This window comes from Toxorhynchites rutilus, chromosome 2 (genome assembly GCF_029784135.1).
Source record: "Toxorhynchites rutilus septentrionalis strain SRP chromosome 2, ASM2978413v1, whole genome shotgun sequence".
Classification (NCBI taxonomy): domain Eukaryota; kingdom Metazoa; phylum Arthropoda; class Insecta; order Diptera; family Culicidae; genus Toxorhynchites; species Toxorhynchites rutilus.
Window position 1 is genome coordinate 332964332 of NC_073745.1, and position 22233 is coordinate 332986564.

General features: G+C 39.3%; 3 protein-coding genes and 1 pseudogene across 3 annotated transcripts; 1 reads left to right on the top strand and 3 right to left on the bottom strand.

Annotated features, from left to right (window-relative positions):
• Positions 1–4902: 4902 nt before the first annotated feature.
• Positions 4903–5109, bottom strand: LOC129772256 (U4 spliceosomal RNA; annotated as a pseudogene).
• An 11921-nt stretch (positions 5110–17030) lies between these two features.
• On the top strand, positions 17031–18005 carry LOC129767381 (mitochondrial inner membrane protease subunit 2). Its single transcript, XM_055768240.1, has 2 exons — positions 17031–17644; positions 17703–18005. Exons 1-2 carry the CDS (start codon positions 17296–17298, stop codon positions 17909–17911), a joined length of 558 nt encoding a protein of 185 aa, XP_055624215.1. The 5' UTR covers positions 17031–17295; the 3' UTR covers positions 17912–18005.
• Positions 17967–18831, bottom strand: LOC129767380 (threonylcarbamoyl-AMP synthase). Its single transcript, XM_055768239.1, has one exon. It carries the CDS (start codon positions 18829–18831, stop codon positions 18076–18078), a length of 756 nt encoding a protein of 251 aa, XP_055624214.1. The 3' UTR covers positions 17967–18075.
• Positions 18832–18885: 54 nt separating this feature from the next.
• On the bottom strand, positions 18886–19357 carry LOC129767382 (DNA-directed RNA polymerase III subunit RPC10). The gene is made up of 2 exons (XM_055768241.1): positions 19135–19357; positions 18886–19071 (listed from the first exon to the last, which is right to left on the bottom strand). The coding sequence occupies exons 1-2, from the start codon at positions 19273–19275 to the stop codon at positions 18886–18888; spliced, it is 327 nt and encodes a 108-aa protein (XP_055624216.1). The 5' UTR covers positions 19276–19357.
• Positions 19358–22233: the final 2876 nt, after the last annotated feature.

The window sequence follows — 22233 nt, forward strand, 5'->3', positions numbered from 1 at the left end:
GAGTTTGCAAAAAAAAAAATAGTTTTACTGTGTTACCTTATAAACTTCTCAGTCGAACTGTTACTGAAATTGTCTATCTATAAAGTTGTGAAATAGATAGACACATTGCACATTACTTAATATTTCAATAATTCAAATATACGTGTAGACAAATCATTTTGCGTCATAGTTTTTAAATGAATTGTTTGTAGGATTCAAATATAGAAAGAGAAGGTGAACATGTATTTTTGACGCTGATTGTGACATGTTGATTATGGGATTGGGTGAACTTTAGAAAAAAGATCAATTCTTACGGTTCGACTTTCCAAATGGCGTAAAGATCGATTTACTGATTAAGTCGATACCAAAGAATCGACCATTACTGATTCGATCTTTGAAAAATCGAATGCTTTTTTCAGTTATTACTTGTTCTATATACGTGTTTCACATTTCTATTCAAACATTAGAGGCATTTTATCTTGATTATCAGCATGAAGGTCACAAAAAAATAAAACTCACAAAAACTGTATTTTCCAGGGCATTAATCTTGTACCGCCATGCAATTATTGATTTAAATAAATTAATTGAAAATTATTTCTAGAAATTCAACAACTGGTGTTCATTTTGGTAGTAGTTCCAGTTCTAGAAAAGAATGCTTCCGTTGGACCTGATATCACCATTAATATAACTTGTGACCACTTGTTTTGTAATGACCCAACTTACAAAACTGCTTCTCCTAACTTCACGACCACTAATTTGACAACCTTGAAAGGGACCCAATGTGTATTAACCCTCCTGTACTCGCGTGCAAAATCATAACACGTATACTCGCGCACGGTGTCACAGACCGAAAATTGAACTTCTCTGTAATGTTGCCATTGTGTATTTTCCAGGCTTTATTGGCATTTATTTGAAGAAGAGGGTATGATCGAATGAAAAAAATCCAAAAAACATGTTTTCTTCGTCTTTGTTATGTTTTAATAGTCATCTAATTCAGCCTCCTCGAAATAGAGTAATTTTTGATACTCCAACACAAATAACGAAATTCGAATTTTTCACTGTTTTAATTAAAAGTAAGCAACTGAATATAATTCATGGAAGTATAAAGAGCTATAAAATAACATAAAAATGTATTAGTCGATTGTGGTTGTATGGAGTAAGAATCAGAACATAGCATAACTTCATCCTCGAAACAAACATATTTTTTACATTTCATTCAGTTGTTGCGTGTTTTTCGGATGACCATTATATTTAGCGAATGACTATACGAAAGTCAAACATTTATATTTTGCTTTTGAACGTATGAATCTAACGACGAATATATCGACGAATAGTTAATATATGGATCCGTTCAATCCAGTTACAAAAGGGACTGAAATCAAATTAGAATAGTCCGGTAATGATCTTATGCATTATATTCAATAAATATTCCACGCCACTAACATTAATTTATACATTTCATTCAACAATATTCTAGAATATGAAAAAAGGCACTTGTCCAAAATAGTTACTCCTATACACGCGTCAGTGTGTCAGACCGAAAGTGTTCAGAAAGTGGCACACGTCCCCTTTGTACCAACACATGCGATACGCTAAACGATGACGAACGACGAATAACGAAGCTAGAGAGAATCGCAAAGTCGTAGTGTTGATATTTTCTGAGAAATGAACCAATTATTGATTTCTCGGTCTGACAGACCAATGCGCGAGTATAGGAGTGTTAAATTTGTCCGGTAGTTTTCGGAAAGATTGAAATCAATGTTTACTGTAAAACAAATTTACAAAAAAAAATCTTCCATCAAAAAGATCGGAAAGATCGATTTTCGCCATTTTTCGAAGTACAGGGGATCAATCCAAAAAATCGGAAATTGGAAAGAAAAGATTGATCTTCTAGATATCGATCCAAGATCGCCCAATCCTAATTGATCTTCGCGAAAAGATATGGTGAAACAAACATCAAAAAAGGGTGACATTGGTGGAAAAATCACAAATGATTCATTTACATAATTCCACACCAGCTGTAACCATAATATAACGTAAAAGGTATACATTTCGGTACCAATCATAACAATTCTAAAACAAAGCTCCTGTGCTCCTGTGCCTGGAGAATCGAAAATAAAATTCGAGCGGTCACCGTGCGTCTCCATTTGGTCACGATTTCTACTTTATCGAACTTTGGCGAGACTCAATCGCCTGTTCATGGACCGAAAAACTCGAGAACCACTAACATAACTGTATCATAGCTCATAGCTCATAGCGGACACGTTGAGATTGTTTTTCCTGAGCTGGCTGGGGCGAGGGAAGTTTCCCAAAGTGAATACCGATCAAACGAGAGCCCAAGTTCAGCCTTCATCGTATGCTTATTTTTCTGCTATTATTCTTCAATAAAGTTTTACGTGCATTTCTCTGCTGGTTCTCTCACATCCGATGCCTCGTAAAATTATCTTCGAGGTGCGAAATCGCACCGAAGAGCAGGGTGTAAACTTTTAATCCACCGTACCGTTGGAATCATCGTGAGCTGGACCACTTAACCCTTATGTCCGATAACTGTGCATCAGCAGCATATCATCCTATAGGATGTAATTTTATTATTTTTGTATTCATATGATTTATCTCTCCCCGTCGGTTTTCTCGCTGCAACTTTCGGAGGGAAAATGACTCCGGGCAACACAAATATTGGCTGGAATGTCTGGAAAGTCTCACGACTTGATGAACTCTACTCAAAAGCATATGAAAACTGCCCGTAGCTCTTATCGTTGCAGCATCCGTGGAGGACCGAAAGAGTTACGAGAGTGGGACACTGTGTATTAAGATGAGAGAGCGAGCAAAAAAAAATACAACTTTTGCCGAAATATGTACTTGTTTGTTTGTTTTAATAACAGACAGCGACCTGTGAATAACGTGCGGAGGAGCTCGAGAACCCAAACATGTAATTTCACATAACTGAAGTTTAAATTGAATGAACGTTTCGTGAACTTGATGCTGCGTACGGTCCCGAGTGTTCTTGTTTGAGCTCGCGAAACTAGCGGGAATGCACTTACCGAACGGAGATTTTATGGTTCGGAAGAAGATGCAGGAAAATCAGATGCAGTCCTCACAAAAAAAAAAATGCTGAATATGCTGGACTTACTACATGAGCTGAAAAGTCCCAGAATTTTTCAACAGATGGCGTTTTGATCAAACATTGTTTTTAATGGGAAAAACTTCTTAACAATCAATGCAGTGGATGACGAAATGTTATTCCACTTTCGCTGTTTTGAGAACAACAGTTTATCGGTGGATTAGTTAATTTAAAATGGGCCGTACAAACATTTCAGATCCAACTCGCCGTAGGCATTTCAATAGAAAGAGTGGAATACATTTTGCACGACATTTTGGACATGAAAAAGCTGTCCTCGCGATGGGTGCCGCGTTTGCTGACCGTCGACCAAAAACAACGGCGCGTTGATGATTCAACGGCCGGTTTGGCGTTGTTGAAGCGTAATCGAGTGGACTTCTTTAGACGTTTTGTGACAATGGATGAAACGTGGATGCATTACCACACTCCTGAGTCCAATAGGTAGTACGTAGAGTGGCGCTGAGGCTTATTTGGCAGACTTAGACGTTTCGAGCTGTGCTCCCTTGGCCGAGTGGTTAGCGTCATAACTAACATGCCGGGTGTTCGGGTTCGATTCCCGTTCTGGTCGGGGGAATTTTTCGTCAAAGAAATTTCCTCCGACTTGCACTGTGATCACGCGTATTCTAGAGCTTGCCACTCAGAATGCATTCAAGGCGTGTTATTTGGCATAGAAATCTCAACTAAGTACTAATAAAAATGACGCAAGTAATACTACGTTGAGAAGGCGAAGTTCCTCTAGGAACGTTAGTGCCATTGAAGAAGAAGAAGACGTTTCGAGCTACAGAAAAGAAATCGAAATGTTGGAAACTCGCTATACCATGGGTATTGCCCTCGAAGAAAATTATAATGGGGAATAAATACAGCTCAAACCTAAGTATTCAGATCAAGGTCACGCTGAAGCTCTGCTAACAGATATCATGATGATAGTCTCTCATTGCTAATGAAGGACAGACTCGAAAAAAAGAAACCCTTCTCTGACAAATAACTTTAAGTAGGGGTTCAGGAAGAGGTTTCGGAGTTGTGATATGTTATACGATAATCTGAAGCATCAGTATGAAAAATGGTTTTGGATTAAATTAACTCATACTTTCACTAGGAAAGATGGATTGACGTGATATATTGCCTTTTAACCCATCTTATGAGAGTCATAACCAGAATATTGGAATGTCTTAACGCAATGATTTTTCAACCCTGGGGTGATTGGAAACAACAGTGAGAATCGACTGTTTTTTTACCTTTTGTTGCAGGATTTAACTCTTTGTGGTCGTTTGTCTGCTCTCAGCCACCACAGCAGGAAACCATTCTAATCTTATATTCTACTCAATAAAGTATCAGTTTATACTTTTTTCTAAACGAAGCTTGTTGTCTAGTGAACATGTTCACGAATCAATACGGTGTTTCTAAGAGTAATAGATAGCGGTATTCAGTATCATACAAAGTAGTCACCCACACAAGACAACACACAGTGCGTTGAATGCATAGGAATGTGGGACAAAAATCATTACAGCAGAATTTAACCATTGTAACACTTTCGTGTGCCGGAAAAGATTGTTCATAAGTATCAGAACTACTGTTCGGATAAATGTCTCACATTATTTGAATAATCGCATAAGTGTCTCAAGCGACAAAATCTTAGTAAATTTAAAATGAAGAGTTCTGATCATTTCGGATACGCAGAAATTATGTCGAAGTAGTTGTTTTAAAGAGCACAATAATTGTCTTATGTTATCTGAATAACCTCATGCAAAAAAAAAATCTTTATTTGTTAAAAGTGAAAAGTGCTGATTTTTTCGGATACACATTGCTGGCATTAATTGCACATTTTTTGCGTCAATGACAAAAATTTCTCATATTCAACGGATAAAAAACTATGGATGGGTTATACCTATGATATAACAGCAAGGTTGACGTAGGACTGCCGTTGGCTTAGTAATCATTTGTGTTTTTTCAATTAGCAATAATCGCACTTCGAATGTTCCTCATTGGGTACGATATCGCCGCTGCGCAAAGCTGTTGATTAAATTATTGATTAAACTAGTAAATGAATGAAACAATTCACGAATTCAATTGCAAACAAATCCCAATTTAGGTCAATTCATGCATTATGGCATTATGGTTATCGCAGCAAATAGTTATCAACATTTTGCCTAATCATCAAACGGTATGCGTAGAAGTTCAGTGAGTTGGCGACATGAAGGGGCATGCAGTCTTTAATAACCGAGCCAAAGCGTTGCATTTGTAACCGCTTTTGTAGACCGTGTTAGCAAAACGCCTTCCCGGAGTGTAAAAATGCATGGAGGTATAAAAAGTACTGCCGAGATCTGGAATGCCGATTTTCCCAACTTATTGGTTTCGGAATCTGTGTTAGGAAAACATATTCCTGTTTGCAAAAACGCAAGCGAGTACAAAAGTATCTCATTTGCAATGCCGATTTTCCCAGGCTCCATAGTTTAAAAGTCTGTGTTAGGAAAACATTCCGATTTGCATAAACGCAAACGAGTAAAAAAGTACCCGCTGCTTGTATCTATTTTGAAATGCCGATTTCCCTTGGCTCCATGGTTTAGAAGTCTGTGTTAGGGAAACATTCAAATTTTCAAAAGCGCAAACGAGAACAAAAGTACCAGCAGCTTGTATCTATTTTGCAATGCCGATTTCCCCAGGCTCCATGGTTCAGAAGTCTGTGTTAGGGAAACATTCCGATTTGCAAAAGCGCAAACGAGTACGAAAGTATCCGCTGCTTGTATCCATTTTGCAATGCCGATTTCTCCAGACTCCATGGTTTAGATGTCTGTGTTAGGGAAAAATCCATTCATTCCTGCGATGATACCTCAATCGCTGTTTAATTATAACTGAGTGGATTTCCGAGCGACGCTCGCTTATATACCGATTGATGATTTCAATAGCCTGTTTTGAAAGCAATTTTAGGGCTATTGAAACAAGTTTTTGGATCAAAAAGTAACAAGTATATAATGCGTAGACATTTTATCTTTCGAATGAGGTGCTTATCATACCGTTTCGTTCAGTTGTTTAGGAGCTATTAACGCTCAAAATCTCGGTCTCCGGCGTAACGCTTTCGTTTTCGAAACTTTGATTTTACACCCCGCCATAGAAATGAAAGACGTAGTCCTACGTCAAAAAATAAATGGAAATGAAAAATAATTCCGACCAGCACAACACCCATGCCCAAATTTAATACGACCGCCAAAGGGTTGATGTAATTAATGGTTCCTGACGTGATTTCTGTATGAATGAGTGGTTATACATTTAAAAAGTAAGAAACACTTTCATTCCGTTCTTCAGTATGCTGTACGTAATTTATGAATACAAAGAAATGAGATCTATCTCAACTCGAGGGATCCAGGAAATCAAGCATTTTTCAATTTTTCAAATCCAACAGTATCATACATATTCTATTAAAACACTTATTTTTCTTATTCTCATGTTCTGATTAAACGCATTCGTTACTTTTTCACCTGATTTTGGTTTATTCGAATATTTTCATCTTACCTACCACAAGGCTAAAAACCTAGAATAAGAGTCCTAGGTCAGTTATTTCATAGATATCGTATCTGTTGACATGACGGGGAATGGATTATTGTTCAATGATTATCATCTGGTGTTCCCAAAAGTGTTACTTAGTTCTAAGTGGCTACATGCATATTATTCACCAGGTGTGGCAACCGATAGAACATGATTGAATCGAACTTTTCGTCGACACGGATACGCTACCCAAATAAAATGTATTAACTTTCCTCGTAAATCGTCTACCTTCGAGCAATATGCTAATCGATGTAATGTCGAATAAATTTTCTTAAACCCCACACAGTAACGGCATCGTTTGTTGCAAAACAACAGCACGAGGGCTATCCAGAAAGTAGAAGACGTTTTTGACTAGCGCGGTAGTGGGTGAAGCTAAAGCCAAAAGATTGCTACGCTCAGTACACATCAAGCTGTGATATGGGAAGGTTCACATATCCGTTATGTTTCTCACTGTGACTATTTAAAATATGACCAGCATTGAGATATTGCATGATTAGGTTTTTGTTGGCATTACAATCCAATTGTAATCCATCACGAACTTTGTGAAGTGTACGGGAAAGCAATAATGAGTGAAAGCAAAGTAAAACAGTGGTGTATTGATATTAAAAACGGCCAAATCAATGATTACAGAACGTACTTCAAAAGTGGCGAGATTTTCTTTTGTAGCACACATTCTATCTTGTATATGCCTAGGGTAAAATAGAACCTGACTCTCAGAATGGTGTGCTCATTGTCATGTAACTAGTCATAACCAAAACACATATACCGACGAGACCTCCCTCAACCCCCATTATAAAATGTTATCTTTTTCGTTCCCACGTTGATTTCGACTGCATGTCCATGTTATATGCGTCGCTGTCGGGTGCCTCCTGGTTTCCTGCAGATTCGTTAACCAACTCGTATTTCTATTGCTCCCTCTGCTTCTCCACCATAACACCACGGACTGGATCACACCTTTACTTTGGGAATTGTGTTGTCTCCTTCTCTTTCAGAATGCTTCAGAGATTGGTTTCAAACTCGTACCCCAAATAATGTTCTGCAAGATAACAATCCATCGACTTTTCAATGTTCTTTGAAAACATCCAATATCCACAGTGAGGGGGGTTGGGGTACAGATTACATGCACGTGGACAAATATTTTGAAGAAAATATATATATATATCTGTATTCAATAATATATGAAAAATATTCTGCATTTCCAGGAAATTTATCCGTATTTACTACATGGACTGAAAAGTCCCAGATAGCGCCACTAAAAAGGACCAGATTCATTTCGAGAGGTTCATCTGTCACTAGCTTATATGTGAAGTTTCATGTCATTTCTTTTATTTTCTCACAAACTACAGTTGTTTAAGTGTCACTACCTGAGCATTCGTATAGAAAATGGGAAAAGAGGAATTTCGTATTTTGATCAAACATTGTTTTTTGGTGGGAAAAACTCCTGAGCAAGTGGTTGACGAAATGTTATTCCACTTCTGCACATTCGATACCAACAGTTTATCGGTGGTATAGTGAATTTAAAATGGACCATACAAGCACCGCAGATCGCTCTGGAAGGCCAAAGGAGGCTACGAATTCAGAAATCGTAAAACAAATGTATCGACTTGTTTTGAACGATCGTAAAGTGAAGTTACGCGAATTAGCTGAGGTCATAGGCATTTCAAAAGAACGACTGAGATACATTTTGCACGACGTTTTGGGCATGAAAGACGACCAAAAACAGCGGCGCGTTGATGATTCAACGGCCGGTTTGGCGTTGTTGAAGCATAATCGACGAGTAGACTTGTTTCGACGATTTGTGACAAACGACGAAAGGTGAATCCATTACCACACTCCTGAGTCCAATAGACAGTCTGCAGATTGACATTGAGGCATATTTCGAAGACTTAGACGTTTCGTGCTACAGGAAGGGAATCAAAATGTTGGAAACTCACTATACCAAGTGTATTGCCCTCGAAGGAAACTATGTTGAGGAATAAATACAGATTTGCCCAAAAACGATTGTTTTCATTTAAAATCCCGGACCTTTTCAGCCCATGTAGTATGAATAGAAGGTTATCTCATAGTACAGAGCGATGGCAATTCTATATTTCTTCAAATATTTGAAATTCTTTGCTGAAATTTATATTCCGAGAATATTGCATATGAATGATATTAAAAATTCACGACATTGTTTCTTACAAGTATCTATGTCCATGAGCACATGATGAAGCTTGATTACGTCAAACGCTACAATGTATGAGTTCTAAGCTTTTTGACCGAAAACATGAAATGGATCGCATCTCCGTCAACGGCTCGCTTTATATATGCAATGAAAACTCACAGTTTGAAGCAAATCGTACAGACGAAGAAAAATATAATCATTTACCAGAATGTGAGCGAAAAAAAGGATCTTTGAGGTGAGCGAAATGAATCGTATCTCCGAAGCTCTTCACGCGCAGAAAATCATTCCTTTTAAAGGGTGTGTCACATCAAATTGCATCACGGAAAAAACGCTGTAGAAATTTAATTTGTAGGAATTATATCTTCAGCTTTCGCTTATAATCAGATAAGAGTGTATAGATCACGTTGGCCATGCTTCACTGTCAATTTTTCGTAAATTTGGAAAAATGCCATCGAACGAAAAAGAGCGTCGTGAATTAATCCTGTGCACTCATTTCGAGAATCCGGAGTTGTCACATCGGGACATCGGTAAGATGCTGGGAATCGTCCAATCCACGGTCAGCAGAGTACTAAAACGATACTTCGAGAACCTAACCGTCGACCGGAAGGTGAAGAACGGCAAAAATGGATGCTCCGTCAGTGAAAAAGATCACAAGCGTGTAGTTAAGAAGTTTAGACGTGATCCGAGAAGTTCGGTCCGGTATGTCGCCAATAAGCTGAATTTGTCAAGTTCATTCGTCCAGCGGACCAAGCAGCGGGAGGACCTGCGTACATACAAGGTTCAGAAGGCTCCTAACCGCGACGAAAGGCAAAACATGGTGGGGAAGACGTGAGCCCGGAAGCTGTACACCGAAATGCTGACGAAGCCGCATTGCCTGGTAACGGACGACGAAACCTACGTCAAAGCGGACTTTCGTCAGCTGCCGGGCCTGTTGTTCTTCTTCGCAGAGGACAAATTCAGCGTTCCGGAGGAGATTCGCAAGCGGAAACTATCCAAGTTTGCCAAAAAGTACATGGTGTGGCAAGCGATCTGCTTTTGCGGAAAGCGGAGCGCCCCCTTCGTGATGACCGGCACGGTAAACGGGCAGGTTTACCTTAAGGAGTGCCTACAGAAGCGCTTATTATGGAGCCGATCTGGCGTAGTGGTAACATCCATACCTCTCACGCTGAAGATCACGAGTTCAATTCTCACTCCCAACATTCTTCCAAAATTGGAAGTAAAAAGTGACGAACCAGCCAAAAGTGTTGAAAGTCACTATAATACAGATATAAAAAAAAGCGCTTACTACCACTATTGAAGCAGCACGAGGGCCCGTCCATCTTCTGGCCGGATCTCGCTTCGTGCCACTATTCAAAGGACGTGTTGGAGTGGTACGAAGCCAACGGGGTCACCTTCGTGCCAAAGGAAATGAACCCGCCCAACGCGCCGGAGCTTCACCCAATAGAGAAATATTATGAAGCAGGCCCTCCGGAAGAACCCAAAAGTTGTCAAATCGGAGGCGGACTTCAAGAGAAAATGGATTTCTGTTAAAAAAAAACTACAACCTGACGTTGTACAGAACCTTATGGATGGGGTAAAGAGGAAGGTGCGAGCATACGGGCTTGGGCTCGAAGTATGAATAAAAAGAAAATGCCAAAAGTTGTTTAATAGTTTTTATTTTACTGTCTAAAATTTTCAAAAGGATCGGTCTACTGGGCGAATTTCTACAGCGTTTTTTCCGTGATGCAATTTGATGTAACACACCCTTTATCTAATGCGATAGGAGAGAAATTCTGCATTATGAGCTTCTACCAAACAATCAATCGATAAATTCCAATAAATACTATTCGCAGCTAATCCAATCAAAATCGACAATCTAAGATAAACATTTAGGTTTAGCCAAGGTCCTCTTCTAGAATAAGGCCAAACCATCTGCGATGATGTATTTTGAAATCTGCGTGAAGGATGACGATAGATTGTGGAACAAAACGGGGCACATAGAATCGTATAAATGTGTATCTTATATATTTTGCTTTTGATTTTTTTTCCTAAAAATCGGCATGATTATTCCAAACAACTCAATGATTCCCAAGATTTATGAAGTTGAACGAAGAAATATCTTGGTAGATGAAACGCGGGGACTCATTACTGAAGCTCAGACGAGAAAAGATTTTGCAATAGTACACTGGTCTCAATGGGATGATGAATTTGCGAATCAGCTAAGTGAACGGCATCAAATATTTGGTACTGACTTACATCTATTAGATCGACCGACAATTTTGGAGTTGACCTAGCGAAAACTACATAACACAACACAACCTGTTCTTACCCTCAAAGGCATGATAATATGCAAATCGATTTTTATACACCTGCTGTCTTGTTTCGAGAATCAGTTTTTCTTCAATGATAATAATTGGGTTCCAATAACGAAGCACTTGATTTCATTGCTGATTTTCTTGAAAACTCAAACAGTTCAGCCAGCTTGCGTCGGTTTATGATAGAAAATGTCCGATTTCACATGTCCGAGATTCACATGTGATGTTTTGCCATAACGTAAATGTAATGTTTTATAACGTGACCACAACGTAAATGGAATTTGGAAGAAAACAAACAGCAATACGGGTTGTTATTCCCCGAACTTGTTCAAAGAATTGAGAAGAAACCTATTAAGTTTACATTTTTATAATATAAAAACATAACATAAAGAATGCAAACAAGCACAAAATTGAATTTAGGCTCAATTCGACTACTTATCTGATTATTTTTCCCATGAAATGGAGAAATGTCCACGTGGATAACAGGGGGAGGGGTATAGAAAGTGTCCATGCTTGTTCACGGAAGGGGAGGGGGTGTCTGAAATCGTACTTGTTCTGTCCACGTTGGTATGTGGGCAGTCCCTAGTGAATCGTTACATGCCTCATTTTCAATTTCGTAGAGTGAGCCCCCCATATAGAAATCAATGACATGTAACAAGGCTCTGTTACGTCCTACCTACCTGCATGGACTCTGTAATCCTTCCCAGGGTCAGCTCAATCAAAGCCTATACTAGGATAAACCGTAAGAGGTTGGCACAACAGAGAAAATACACGTGTTTCTTCTGGTTCACGAAGGAGATTTGTTATGTAATTCCTGAATTTCCTGGATTCTCGTGATGTCGTGGTACGGTTACGGTCCGGAATGTTTCACGGTCCGCTGCTCGTATCTCCGTTTTCAGGTGAACTGGTTCAGTCTGCTGGCGTTGGTTCATCCTATTTCAGCTCCTTGAGCGGTGCACAGGAGACGGGAGTTTGGATAGGATACGTGTAAACTACGAATCCGTCTCACTATCCGTTGACACATCAATGATTGACGACAAAGCGGTATAACTCTCGCTACGCGAACTTCCTCCGGAAACGGTATGTTTTGTTCGAAGGGAACGGAAGGGAATCTCCACTTCAATATTCTGGGGTTCAATTTTACCCTTATCCGCGAACTATATCAAAATATATCGTATAACGTCTGCATATTTGTGCGTCTCTGTCCGATGGTTTAGATAAAGTGCCCGACTCGAGTATGGCCTTGTTTTTAAATATGTTTTTAAATATTCTAGCTAACTATATTTGTGAAAATAATTGTGTGTTCTCCCTCTACTAACGATTGATATATTTGTGAGGCACCGTGGGGGAAGACAGAGTTTTGAACCACCAGATCGCACAGTGGGACGTGTCAACAGTTTGACAATGTAATTTTTCAAAGATATCCAAAATCAGCATGCAACAGATAGCCTAACGCCGCGGTGACACCCCAGCAAACATTAAATCGTATAACTTTGCACATGATAAGTCACATATAATTTCGTATCAAATCACAATCACATAAAATATCAATCAAAATATCGATCATATATATCTAAAATCGCATAAAATGCAAAAACACGATTTTCCATGTCATCGATGGATTGAGTGGTAACGTTGTCGTATCAAATCGCATATCAGTCCAAAAAGCATCGCATATCGTTATATACGGCTTTATATGCGTACAAAATATGGCATATACGTATATCGCCTCCACTTTTGTGTGTATATGCTAGTTATCAGCATCATATATCATACAAATGTGTCTTGGTTGTATGTATATCGCCTCCAATTATAGCTATCCATACGACTTAATGTTTGCTGGGACTGCTTGCAACTTCTTACGAAAATGTGGCTGCATGCAATCGTGAGAGGTAAACAACTACATAGACTTGTATTGGTTTGGTTACATTGCTCCTCCTCGCTTCGTTCGAAATCGTCTGCTTTGAGCGAACCAAGGCGCTTGTATAAATGTATAACAGGTGAAGCAACATCATCACTTCAATAAGAAGGGGATTATGGTTTGTGGAGCGGGGGTTGTTTGTTTTGTTATTGCTAGGATACGCCATTATTGCATTTTCACATGCGAGAGTAGTGGATGAACTGGATGAGAATGAAATTCTACAAAATCATCCCTTCTTTTTCACATAAATTCGCGAAAGCCGAACATAGTAGGCATCGTTCGAATAAGCGTCGTGGCAGTTTGTAGAGAGCTACCGGTAACTGTTTGTAAACAATACCGACAGCAATTCCAATATGGCTGAAAGTGCATTTCAAATGATTGTTTCACCTGGTATATATAGAGGCGCCTTGGAGCGAGCAAAGTGGAACAAAGTTTTCGTATGTACTTCGAAGCAATCCGCGTTGACGGCATTGAGCTTCGTATTACGGAATGGGGGAGTAGGCATGACGATATTGGGTTGTAGAAGATTCTTTGTACATGAAAATTACTTTCGCTTGCTAGTAGTAAAAAAATATCATACGAAAATTGTGTCTAAAGATCATTTTATATTATAATGGTAAGTTTTGGTGAGAATATCTGAAAATTCATAGAAAATAATTCAAATCAGGGTCAGAACAACTTACTTCTAGTAGGTAAATAACGCTAAGAAAAAAATTAAGGGTTTGTATCTAGGACACGATCGCATATTTAGACGTAGAACTACGCAATTACATTATGCAATCCACTTTTTTACCACTTCGAATATTATTTTAGAACGCATCTAAATTATTGTAATAGGTTATGTTCTTCGTTACAAATAAATTTGATGAACGTCCTTTTTCGTTTGATGTGATGCCTAGGACTACCAAAATATGTGAACGGATGAATTGTCAAACGATCATTGTATTTTACATTTTTCTCTGAAATTATTGCACATCTCATGTTTACGTAGTTCACGAACCGCGAAAGTTGATTCGCCTCTAATATCTGAAATGACGATTTTCCCAGGCTTCTCAGTTTGAAAGTACGTTTTAGGGAAACATATTCCGGTCTGCACAACGACAAGCGAGTACAAAAAATCTTGAGCTAAAACTAATTCTGGTGGTAATTTTATTTAATACTAATGAGTTTTAGTAGGGATTTCAGAAAAATTATAGAAATGCATAGAAATGTTTTATGCATTCAAGTAACAGCAAATAATAACTTTCATTCAAATTTTAAGAATTTTAAATTGCTTTGGGCCCACTAATCTGATAGAGAGTAAATTGGCTCACCTACATGGATTTTGACACAAGATGTCGCACAGCATCCTAGACACCCTTAGAAAAATCCTCGGTCGAAAACTACTAAATACATTTGGTAATGCAAAATTAGTAGAATGTACAAATTTTTTGTACATATTGTCAACAAATCCGCATCCCTACCAGAGATTAGTATATTTTACTCGATAACATTAGTAAGCTTGGATATTGTCATATCTGAAAATTGGTGAGAAAAGCGCGTATTAACCATTTTCATTGTTCCCATAAGGCAATACGGAGGTATAATAAGGATATAATTCTGATACGTGCATTTTCGGCAAAAAAATGTAGCCGATATTGGGCTTCCGAATCATTGTTCTGCTTGACATATGTGTTTATTAGTACGGTCGAAAATGACTATAGATTGGTAGTATTTACCAAAAAATTCGTTATATTTACTAATTATTTCTCTCAGTGCACTTCGAATGATAGTGTCCCTGCTCTATTACAGTAATGATGGAGCCAAGGCGTTGTATTATAGGTGGACCGCAATGTCAAAATTGCTGTTCGGCCATTGCTCGTGAAAAAACAAATTTGTTTACAAAACAAGTCGTATCTTTTGGTGACAAATGCATTCGTTGGCAAAATAGCTGCTCGCGCTTTATTGCCGAATCATAACAGTGCAGAAGGATGTTTTAGTATATCTTTTCGCCTTTCTTTCCAAGCAAAATGTAATTCTGTTTGGCTCCCATCAGCGGGGAAAAGAGTACTATTAGCTTACGGCGATGGTGACAAACAATAACGCTGATTGTGGCTCCACTGATTTCGCTCAGGGAGGAGGAGAATGCTCCCTTGGCCGAGTGGTTAGCGTCATAACTAATATGCCGGGTGTTCGGGTTCGATTCCCGTTCTGGTCGGGTGAATTTTTCGTCAAAGAAATTTCCTCCGACTTGCACTGTGATCACGCGTATTCTAGAGCTTGCCACTCAGAATGCATTCAAGGCGTGTTATTTGGCATAGAAATCTCAACTAAGTACTAATAAAAATGACGCAAGTAATACTACGTTGAGACGGCGAAGTTCCTCTAGGAACGTTAGTGCCATTGAAGAAGAAGAAGAAGAAGAAGAAGAAGAAGAAGAAGAAGAAGAAGAAGAAGAAGGAGGAAAATGCTGTGAATATACCGGGAAGGAGATCCGGAAAGGGCTTGTAACGGTAATTGGCTAGAGCAAAAGGAGGTTGTGCACTATATTCCACGAATATATATTTGCTTATTTTTTCCTTCGATTATTTTCCTTAGCGAATTGACATTGAAATCATAACCACACACCCAAACAAAAAGTAAATAATTCTGAAAGTTACGTCTCGCTACTCGTCTCACGTCATGTCCTGAAAGTGTCAAGAACGAAACACCTATAGTTCAGCATCTTGGATGGAGCGAGATCAGAAAATCCGGATTTGCATCATTATTGCCTTTTATATCAATTTTGTCAACCTTAACACGATCATTATTATTGTCATTCTGATGAAGTAATGTCATTATTATTTATCGTGTAAGGGACCCTTTACGGCCGACTAATCTGTTGTTGTAGAAACGGAAATGGTCGTAGTAAGCTAGGATTATTTATGTCATTAGAATAATCAGAAATATACCTCATTCGTAATTGTTCATTTGTTCAACCAAGACGTGTTTTATTCAACTAAACAAGATAATCTGATAGAGAATAGTTGGCCTCATACAAACTAATGTCGTATCCAGATGTCGTATCCATCGCGACCTAGCGGAATCCTACCCCGACTAGGCGACCTTTCTCGAACACAATCTTCCTGTGGCTTTTTCCAGTGTTGAAAAAAATCACCTTCGTTTAGCTCAAAAGCTTATATTTTCGGGCTAGGTTGCATCGAAAACCTATATACTCCAAACGAAAATCAAAATTACAGATCCAAGCAACCAGTGAATATGAGCAAATGAACTTTTCTTCATCAATATGTTTTGATGTTTGTTTTTCCACCCAATGTCATTTTCATCTTGATTATTCAGAATGCCAGAACAGAATTTCATTTTAGCCAAATGAATATCAGCTGTTGTTTACTTTTAACCAGAGGTAGCTGTGTGCGGCTGGTTTTTATGTAGGTCGGATTGTACTGATGCTTAAGTCCTTCCAAATCAACGCAGGCAACAAGAAGATTATGATATGTTGTAATCCATTTGACCATCGAGTCTAGGAGCAATTGTTATTCAATTGCAATACGGTGTTTAGGGATCGTTCGCGATGCCGTTGTTACCGTCTCGCCAAACAAAATCCTGCGCGATTTCTTGCAAAGATCGTTTCATCGAGCTCTGGCGTTTTTGTTCTCTAAATGATCCAGCATGACTAATTTAATTTTATTTTTGAATTTTGGCTCGAAATCAATGCCAGAACGAATATCGTTTCGAATGTGAGGAATATCAATTTGTTGCTTTTGATATTCAAAGTATAAATAACAGCGAAGTTATGAACCCTACTCAATGTCGCATTCATTCATTATAGCAAATTTGTTCATGCATCAGCGATATGAACAAAATGAACTCGTTTGTTATTGTCATCAATATAATGAGGGCAGTGTGTTTCGAGCTGAAAAAAGGTCATTTACACTGAAACAAAATCATATTCGTTACTCGTGAATATTTGTTGATATTCTAAGACACTGGCTTTTTCAATTAAAAATAGGATCAACTGGCAACACTTACCCACCAATCTCAAATTAAAAACAAAAACTGATCGGCTACTCTTCCGAAGGCTCTGATTATTCAACAAAACAGCGGAATAAAATTCGTGTTCTGTCAAATACTGGAGCTGTGCGCTTTAATCCTATCCTAAACTATTCTTAAGATATAATGCATAACAGGACAAATTATAAGTGCACAATGTAAGCTGGGCTCTTGAAGATCAAATCATATCACAGAAAAAACGGAAGTGTTGCAGTTCCAGAAAACCCCCACGAACGACAACAGCGCGACTATGAAAATTCCTTTATTTTTCAAATCTGTACTGCTGAGCATTCCGGTGGGAGTGACCTTTTTCGATTGTGTCGGATATGTTGTCCGGGTGGATGGCATCTCGATGCAACCGGCCTTGAATCCCGATGAGAGCGCTGCGACTGATTATGTTTTCCTGTCACGTTGGGCCGTTCGGAACATGGATGTGAAGCGGGGAGATGTGGTGTCGTTGATATCACCCAAAGATCCTAGTCAAAAAATTATCAAACGTGTGGTTGGGCTACAGGGAGACGTGATCTCAACGTTAGGATATAAAATGCCGTACGTGAAGGTGCCCGAAGGACACTGTTGGATCGAAGGGGATCATACAGGTATATTTTCGGTTCTATTTTCAATGAAAAGCGCGCTAAACTATGGAATAACTAACAGGGAACTCACTGGATAGCAATACTTTTGGCCCAATATCGCTTGGGTTAATAACGGCTCGGGCCACGCAGATTGTGTGGCCCCCGACACGTTGGCAATCTCTAAAATCGGATATTCAGAAAACGCGACATCCCATTTCCCTGGGTAAATCTGCTTCGGGAAACAATGCTAGCGTCAACCATCAAACATTACAAGCTCAAAAGAAGACTTAGTCATGTCCATATTTAGAGTACCTCAACATGATGTAAAACATCCCAAAAATTATATTCTGCCAGTGAAATATATTTACTGTCTGATTTTTTTTAAATAATAAATTATTTGGAAAATAAAAACAAGTTCACTTAATATGCCTATAATTCCTTATTCAAATAACATTTTAAAGCATTTTTCTGAAACCAAAACACTCCACAAGCTCAACTGTGCGTTGAACGGCAATACCATTGCGTATAACTTTGTACAAACCCTCATTTGAAAGATCGATCACAGTTGAGGCCGCCCGCTGCTCTTCCCGTAATCCCAGCTGTCCTCCATCGAAAACTGCCCCCAAAGTGGACCAAAGATTCTCGAATTCCCGCACATTCAGTGTGCTCTGTTCGGAACTCTTATTAGCGCTGGTGAGAGCGATGGGAAATCGAAATGCTCTCGACACGTCTCGAATGAACTCAAAGTTCGGTATACGGATGCCAATTTTTTGCACACCAGGATTCAAAAATGGATTGTCAAGGTTGGCAGACTTATCGACGACGATCGTTACTGGTCCTGGAAGCAGTTGAGATAACATTTCACCCGGCAAATGATCCGCCTGTCCCCAGAAGCGTAAGTTATCGATGTCGGCTACACAAATCGCAACGGGTTTCGTTTCCTTCCGACCTTTGATTGCGTACAATCGTTGAATCGCCTCCGGATCATTAGCACTACACGCTAATCCATACACAGTGTCCGTGGGAAGCGCAATGACCTGACCCGATTCGAGCAGGTTAGCAGCCTGGCGAATCGCTTGTTGGTCACTGGTTCTAAAAACGCTGCCGGCAGATTGAGACATGCCGTTCATTTTTGTGGATGCTTTTCCAAGCAGACGTATTTGGTTGATTCTAACTAAATCTCTTATCTTAAATAGAGCATTCAGTATCATTCTGATACTGACCCTACGAACTAATAAAATTTTCCCTTCACCAGGAGTATCAGACTATTCTCTCCAGTTATGACCACAAACGGGGTTACAGCACTTGTAGAATGTGGTCATAGGTTCATCGGCGGACCGAGTTTGCATCTGCATGAAATAGGCTCGGTTGTGGGCACACGCGGGACAATCGGCGTCAGTTGAATCTACGTTCTCCCAGGCTGCAGCACCGCCCATAACATGATCCACTTCCTGAAAAGAGATAACGTAATCCAACATACGATACGGGAATTGATAAACCGAAACAATACTAACCTTCAATTTCGGATAGATACGGGTGGATATTTTTCGCTTTATCTTGCAGATATATGGGCATGTGTTGCAAGAAAAGCGTAGAGAATCAGTTCCTTCTTCCACTAGCAGCAAATTTCCACAGGTAGGACAAAACATTAACATTGTAATGTATATTGTTGTTCAGCAGTTACACGAAAATGAAGCAATATTAAATTAAATTTCTCAATTTGTCAAAAACACGTTTAATTACCTGGAGCTGTCGGCAAGTGTGATCACAGCCGCAATGTTTTATTTGATAGGTGCGCACTTCGTTGCACTGTTGCCAGATGTATGAATGGAAATCCCTACTTAGAGACCAAAATGTGTAGAATAAAGGTGTGACCGTGTGGTCAATAAGTGCGCGAGGGGAAACGGTATAAATATACAGAGGATTGTGGGAAGGGATTTGACTGCAAATAGAGATGTCTAAATTTTTCGTTTATTCGATTGTCGATTAATCGTGGGGTGATTTTTTTATATTCGATTGATTCGAATAATTGTCTTTCAGTATTCGATTAATCGAGCGAATATTTATTTCTTTTAATCAAAACAAACAGACATTTATGATAAAAAAAATATGTCATAACTTTGAAGTTCATGATTTTTTGAGGATGATTGAAAAAAGAGCACACCATGAAAATGATGCACAATACAGGGCGGACTCGATTATATACAGTTTCTGATTCCTTTTCACTGTATATAATCGAGTCAGAAAAACAGGAAGTGGGTTATATCTATGGTATAACCGCAAGGGTGACGTAGGACTATCGTTGATTTAGAGATCATTTGTTTGAAGTTGAATCTAAATCCATCCTGAATGAATGAATAAATAAATATTTGGGTGACTTCAAAAACGAGAGTGTTACTTTGAAGACTCAAGGTTTTATGCATCCAATATTGGATACAAAAAACCTTGTTCTGAAGAATAATCTTCAGAAGCTTTCCTGTTAACTGCACTTGATTGACAAATCACAAAACCAAATGTATGTGGTCGCAGTATTATACGGATAGAAAACATTAAAATAAACTCGCTTGAATGTAATTTTCAATTCCAAGGGGAACTGGCAGATTATTTTTCAGCAACGATCATTTCTTTCCAGGTTTCCTCTCGATAACCAGCAAACGAAAAGAGTTGCGCGCGTGTATGTGTGTGTGTGTGTGGCGGCTGCTTCTATGTCTTCCCGAGGAACCGTATTTCGATGCTGATACTCTCTTGGTCACCTTCTCTTCTCCTTCTGATCGATCGGCTTTTCTGCGCTTCCTCACAGTTAAAACAAACTGATTGCATTTCAGGTCAGGTCAAGCCAGGTAATGAATACCTCGATCCCTCGCCGTTCAGCTCGTTCAGTAACGATGTTGTCTTGTCGATGTCCTCAGGCGTCGTGCACAAATTACGTAATCCGGATTTTGAACCTCCCCCCCCTTTCGTAACGCAATTTCCTATCTCTAATAAACAGAAAGTAACGCAACATCTAACCCCTCCCCCCTTATCGCGTTACGTAATTTGTGCACGACGCCTCACGAAAAATGAATGGGTTTCACCACCAGAATATTATTTCAGTATGCTTTTCGTGCGTGATTGAATCGAGAGAAGGTGTGGTTTACGATGGCAATTTGGAAGACAAACTAGAGGAGAATGAACTCTCTGAGTATGAAAATTTCGGCGACTGAGCAATAATCGATTGAAAATTATATAATTTTGGCGATACGAAACATTTTCCGTTTTTCATGTTATGCATCCATTATTGGATACGAAAATATCCTACCGATGGGAAAGAATAATCTTCAGAAGCTTTCCAGCTAATTACTTTGGAAGCGCAAGTCGGTTTTGAAGTCCTGAGCAATTCCACGAACCAAATGCTGCAAAGGTAGCTTGCGGATCAGCAATTCGGTCGACTTCTGATAGCGACGAATTTCATGCGAAGTTCCCGGTCGATAGCGATGTGGCTCCTTCACGCTTCCTGCGGCTGGTGCGCTTATCTGAGCTGCTTTCGTGGTGCCTTACCACCGAAGGACTAACGAGCTGTCTGCTTAGTCCCGATGAAACGAGTCCTCACGGTGCGAGAGTAGAGTAAGAAATGAACGAAAGCAAGGGAAGTGTCATTTTATAAAACATAAAAGAATCGAATGTAAACCCCACCCTCTTTATTATATAAGCTTACTGTATACTCACGAATATAATAAGGGTGGGATTTAGATTCTATACTTTTATGGTTTATAAAATGACGCTTCCTTTGCTTTCGTTCATTTCTTACTCTACTCTCGCACCGTGAGGACTCGAGCTCGTTGGTCTTTCGCAGACAGCTCGTGAGTCATTCGGTGGTAAGGCACACGAAGTCAGCTCGGATAAGCGCACCAGTAGCAGGATAGGTGGAGAAGCCACATCGCTATCGACCGGGAACTTCGCATGAAATTCGTCGCTATCAGATATCGACCGAATTGCGGATCCACAGCTACCTTTGCAGCATTTGGATCGTGGAATTGCTCAGGACTTCAAAACCGACTTGCGCTTCCAAAGTTCCGCGGCTATGACGCTGCAGGAGGCTTATTCGAAGATACCAATTTGTGTGCTATCCATGCAAAACGCGTCACATCATGCCCAAGGCCATCCAGCTGGCCCATCGTATCCGAGGAGAGCGTGCTATATTAGCTTAGCATATAATCAACGGCCCTTTTCAGGGCTCCAAATTTGATGGATTAGAGTACAGAAAAGTTTTTTACAGGCCGAACTGAAAGGAGCATTTAGCGAAAATCGTGGTTTCGATAATAATTCGTTACCGATAGGTGCCATGGATATGGATTTCTTAATGAAGAATATGAAATATATGACATGATGTAGTGAATATATCCGAAGAAATCACTTTGGTGAAACTGCATTATGAAATTATTTGTGTACGAATGCCGCAATCGATAGTCGACTCTAATTTGCGTTGGGTAATTTCCTCGGAGGACTCGATTCCTCCTTTGAACATTAATAATCTCTTTCTGGCAAAACGATGTGGTATGAATCACATTATTTGAATGATAGAATGAAGAAGTTTTCTGCCAATTTCCTTCAACCTCCAAACGTATCTTTCTCTC

Coding starts and splice junctions, on each gene's coding strand:
- LOC129767381 (XM_055768240.1), top strand. CDS start 17,296: ATGAAAATTCCTTTATTTTTCAAATCTGTACTGCTGAGCATTCCGGTG. Junction 17,645..17,702: donor GATCGAAGGGGATCATACAG/GTATATTTTCGG, acceptor AATAACTAACAG/GGAACTCACTGGATAGCAAT.
- LOC129767382 (XM_055768241.1), bottom strand. CDS start 19,275: ATGTTAATGTTTTGTCCTACCTGTGGAAATTTGCTGCTAGTGGAAGAA. Junction 19,072..19,134: donor GTATCTATCCGAAATTGAAG/GTTAGTATTGTT, acceptor ATCTCTTTTCAG/GAAGTGGATCATGTTATGGG.
- LOC129767380 (XM_055768239.1), bottom strand. CDS start 18,831: ATGATACTGAATGCTCTATTTAAGATAAGAGATTTAGTTAGAATCAAC.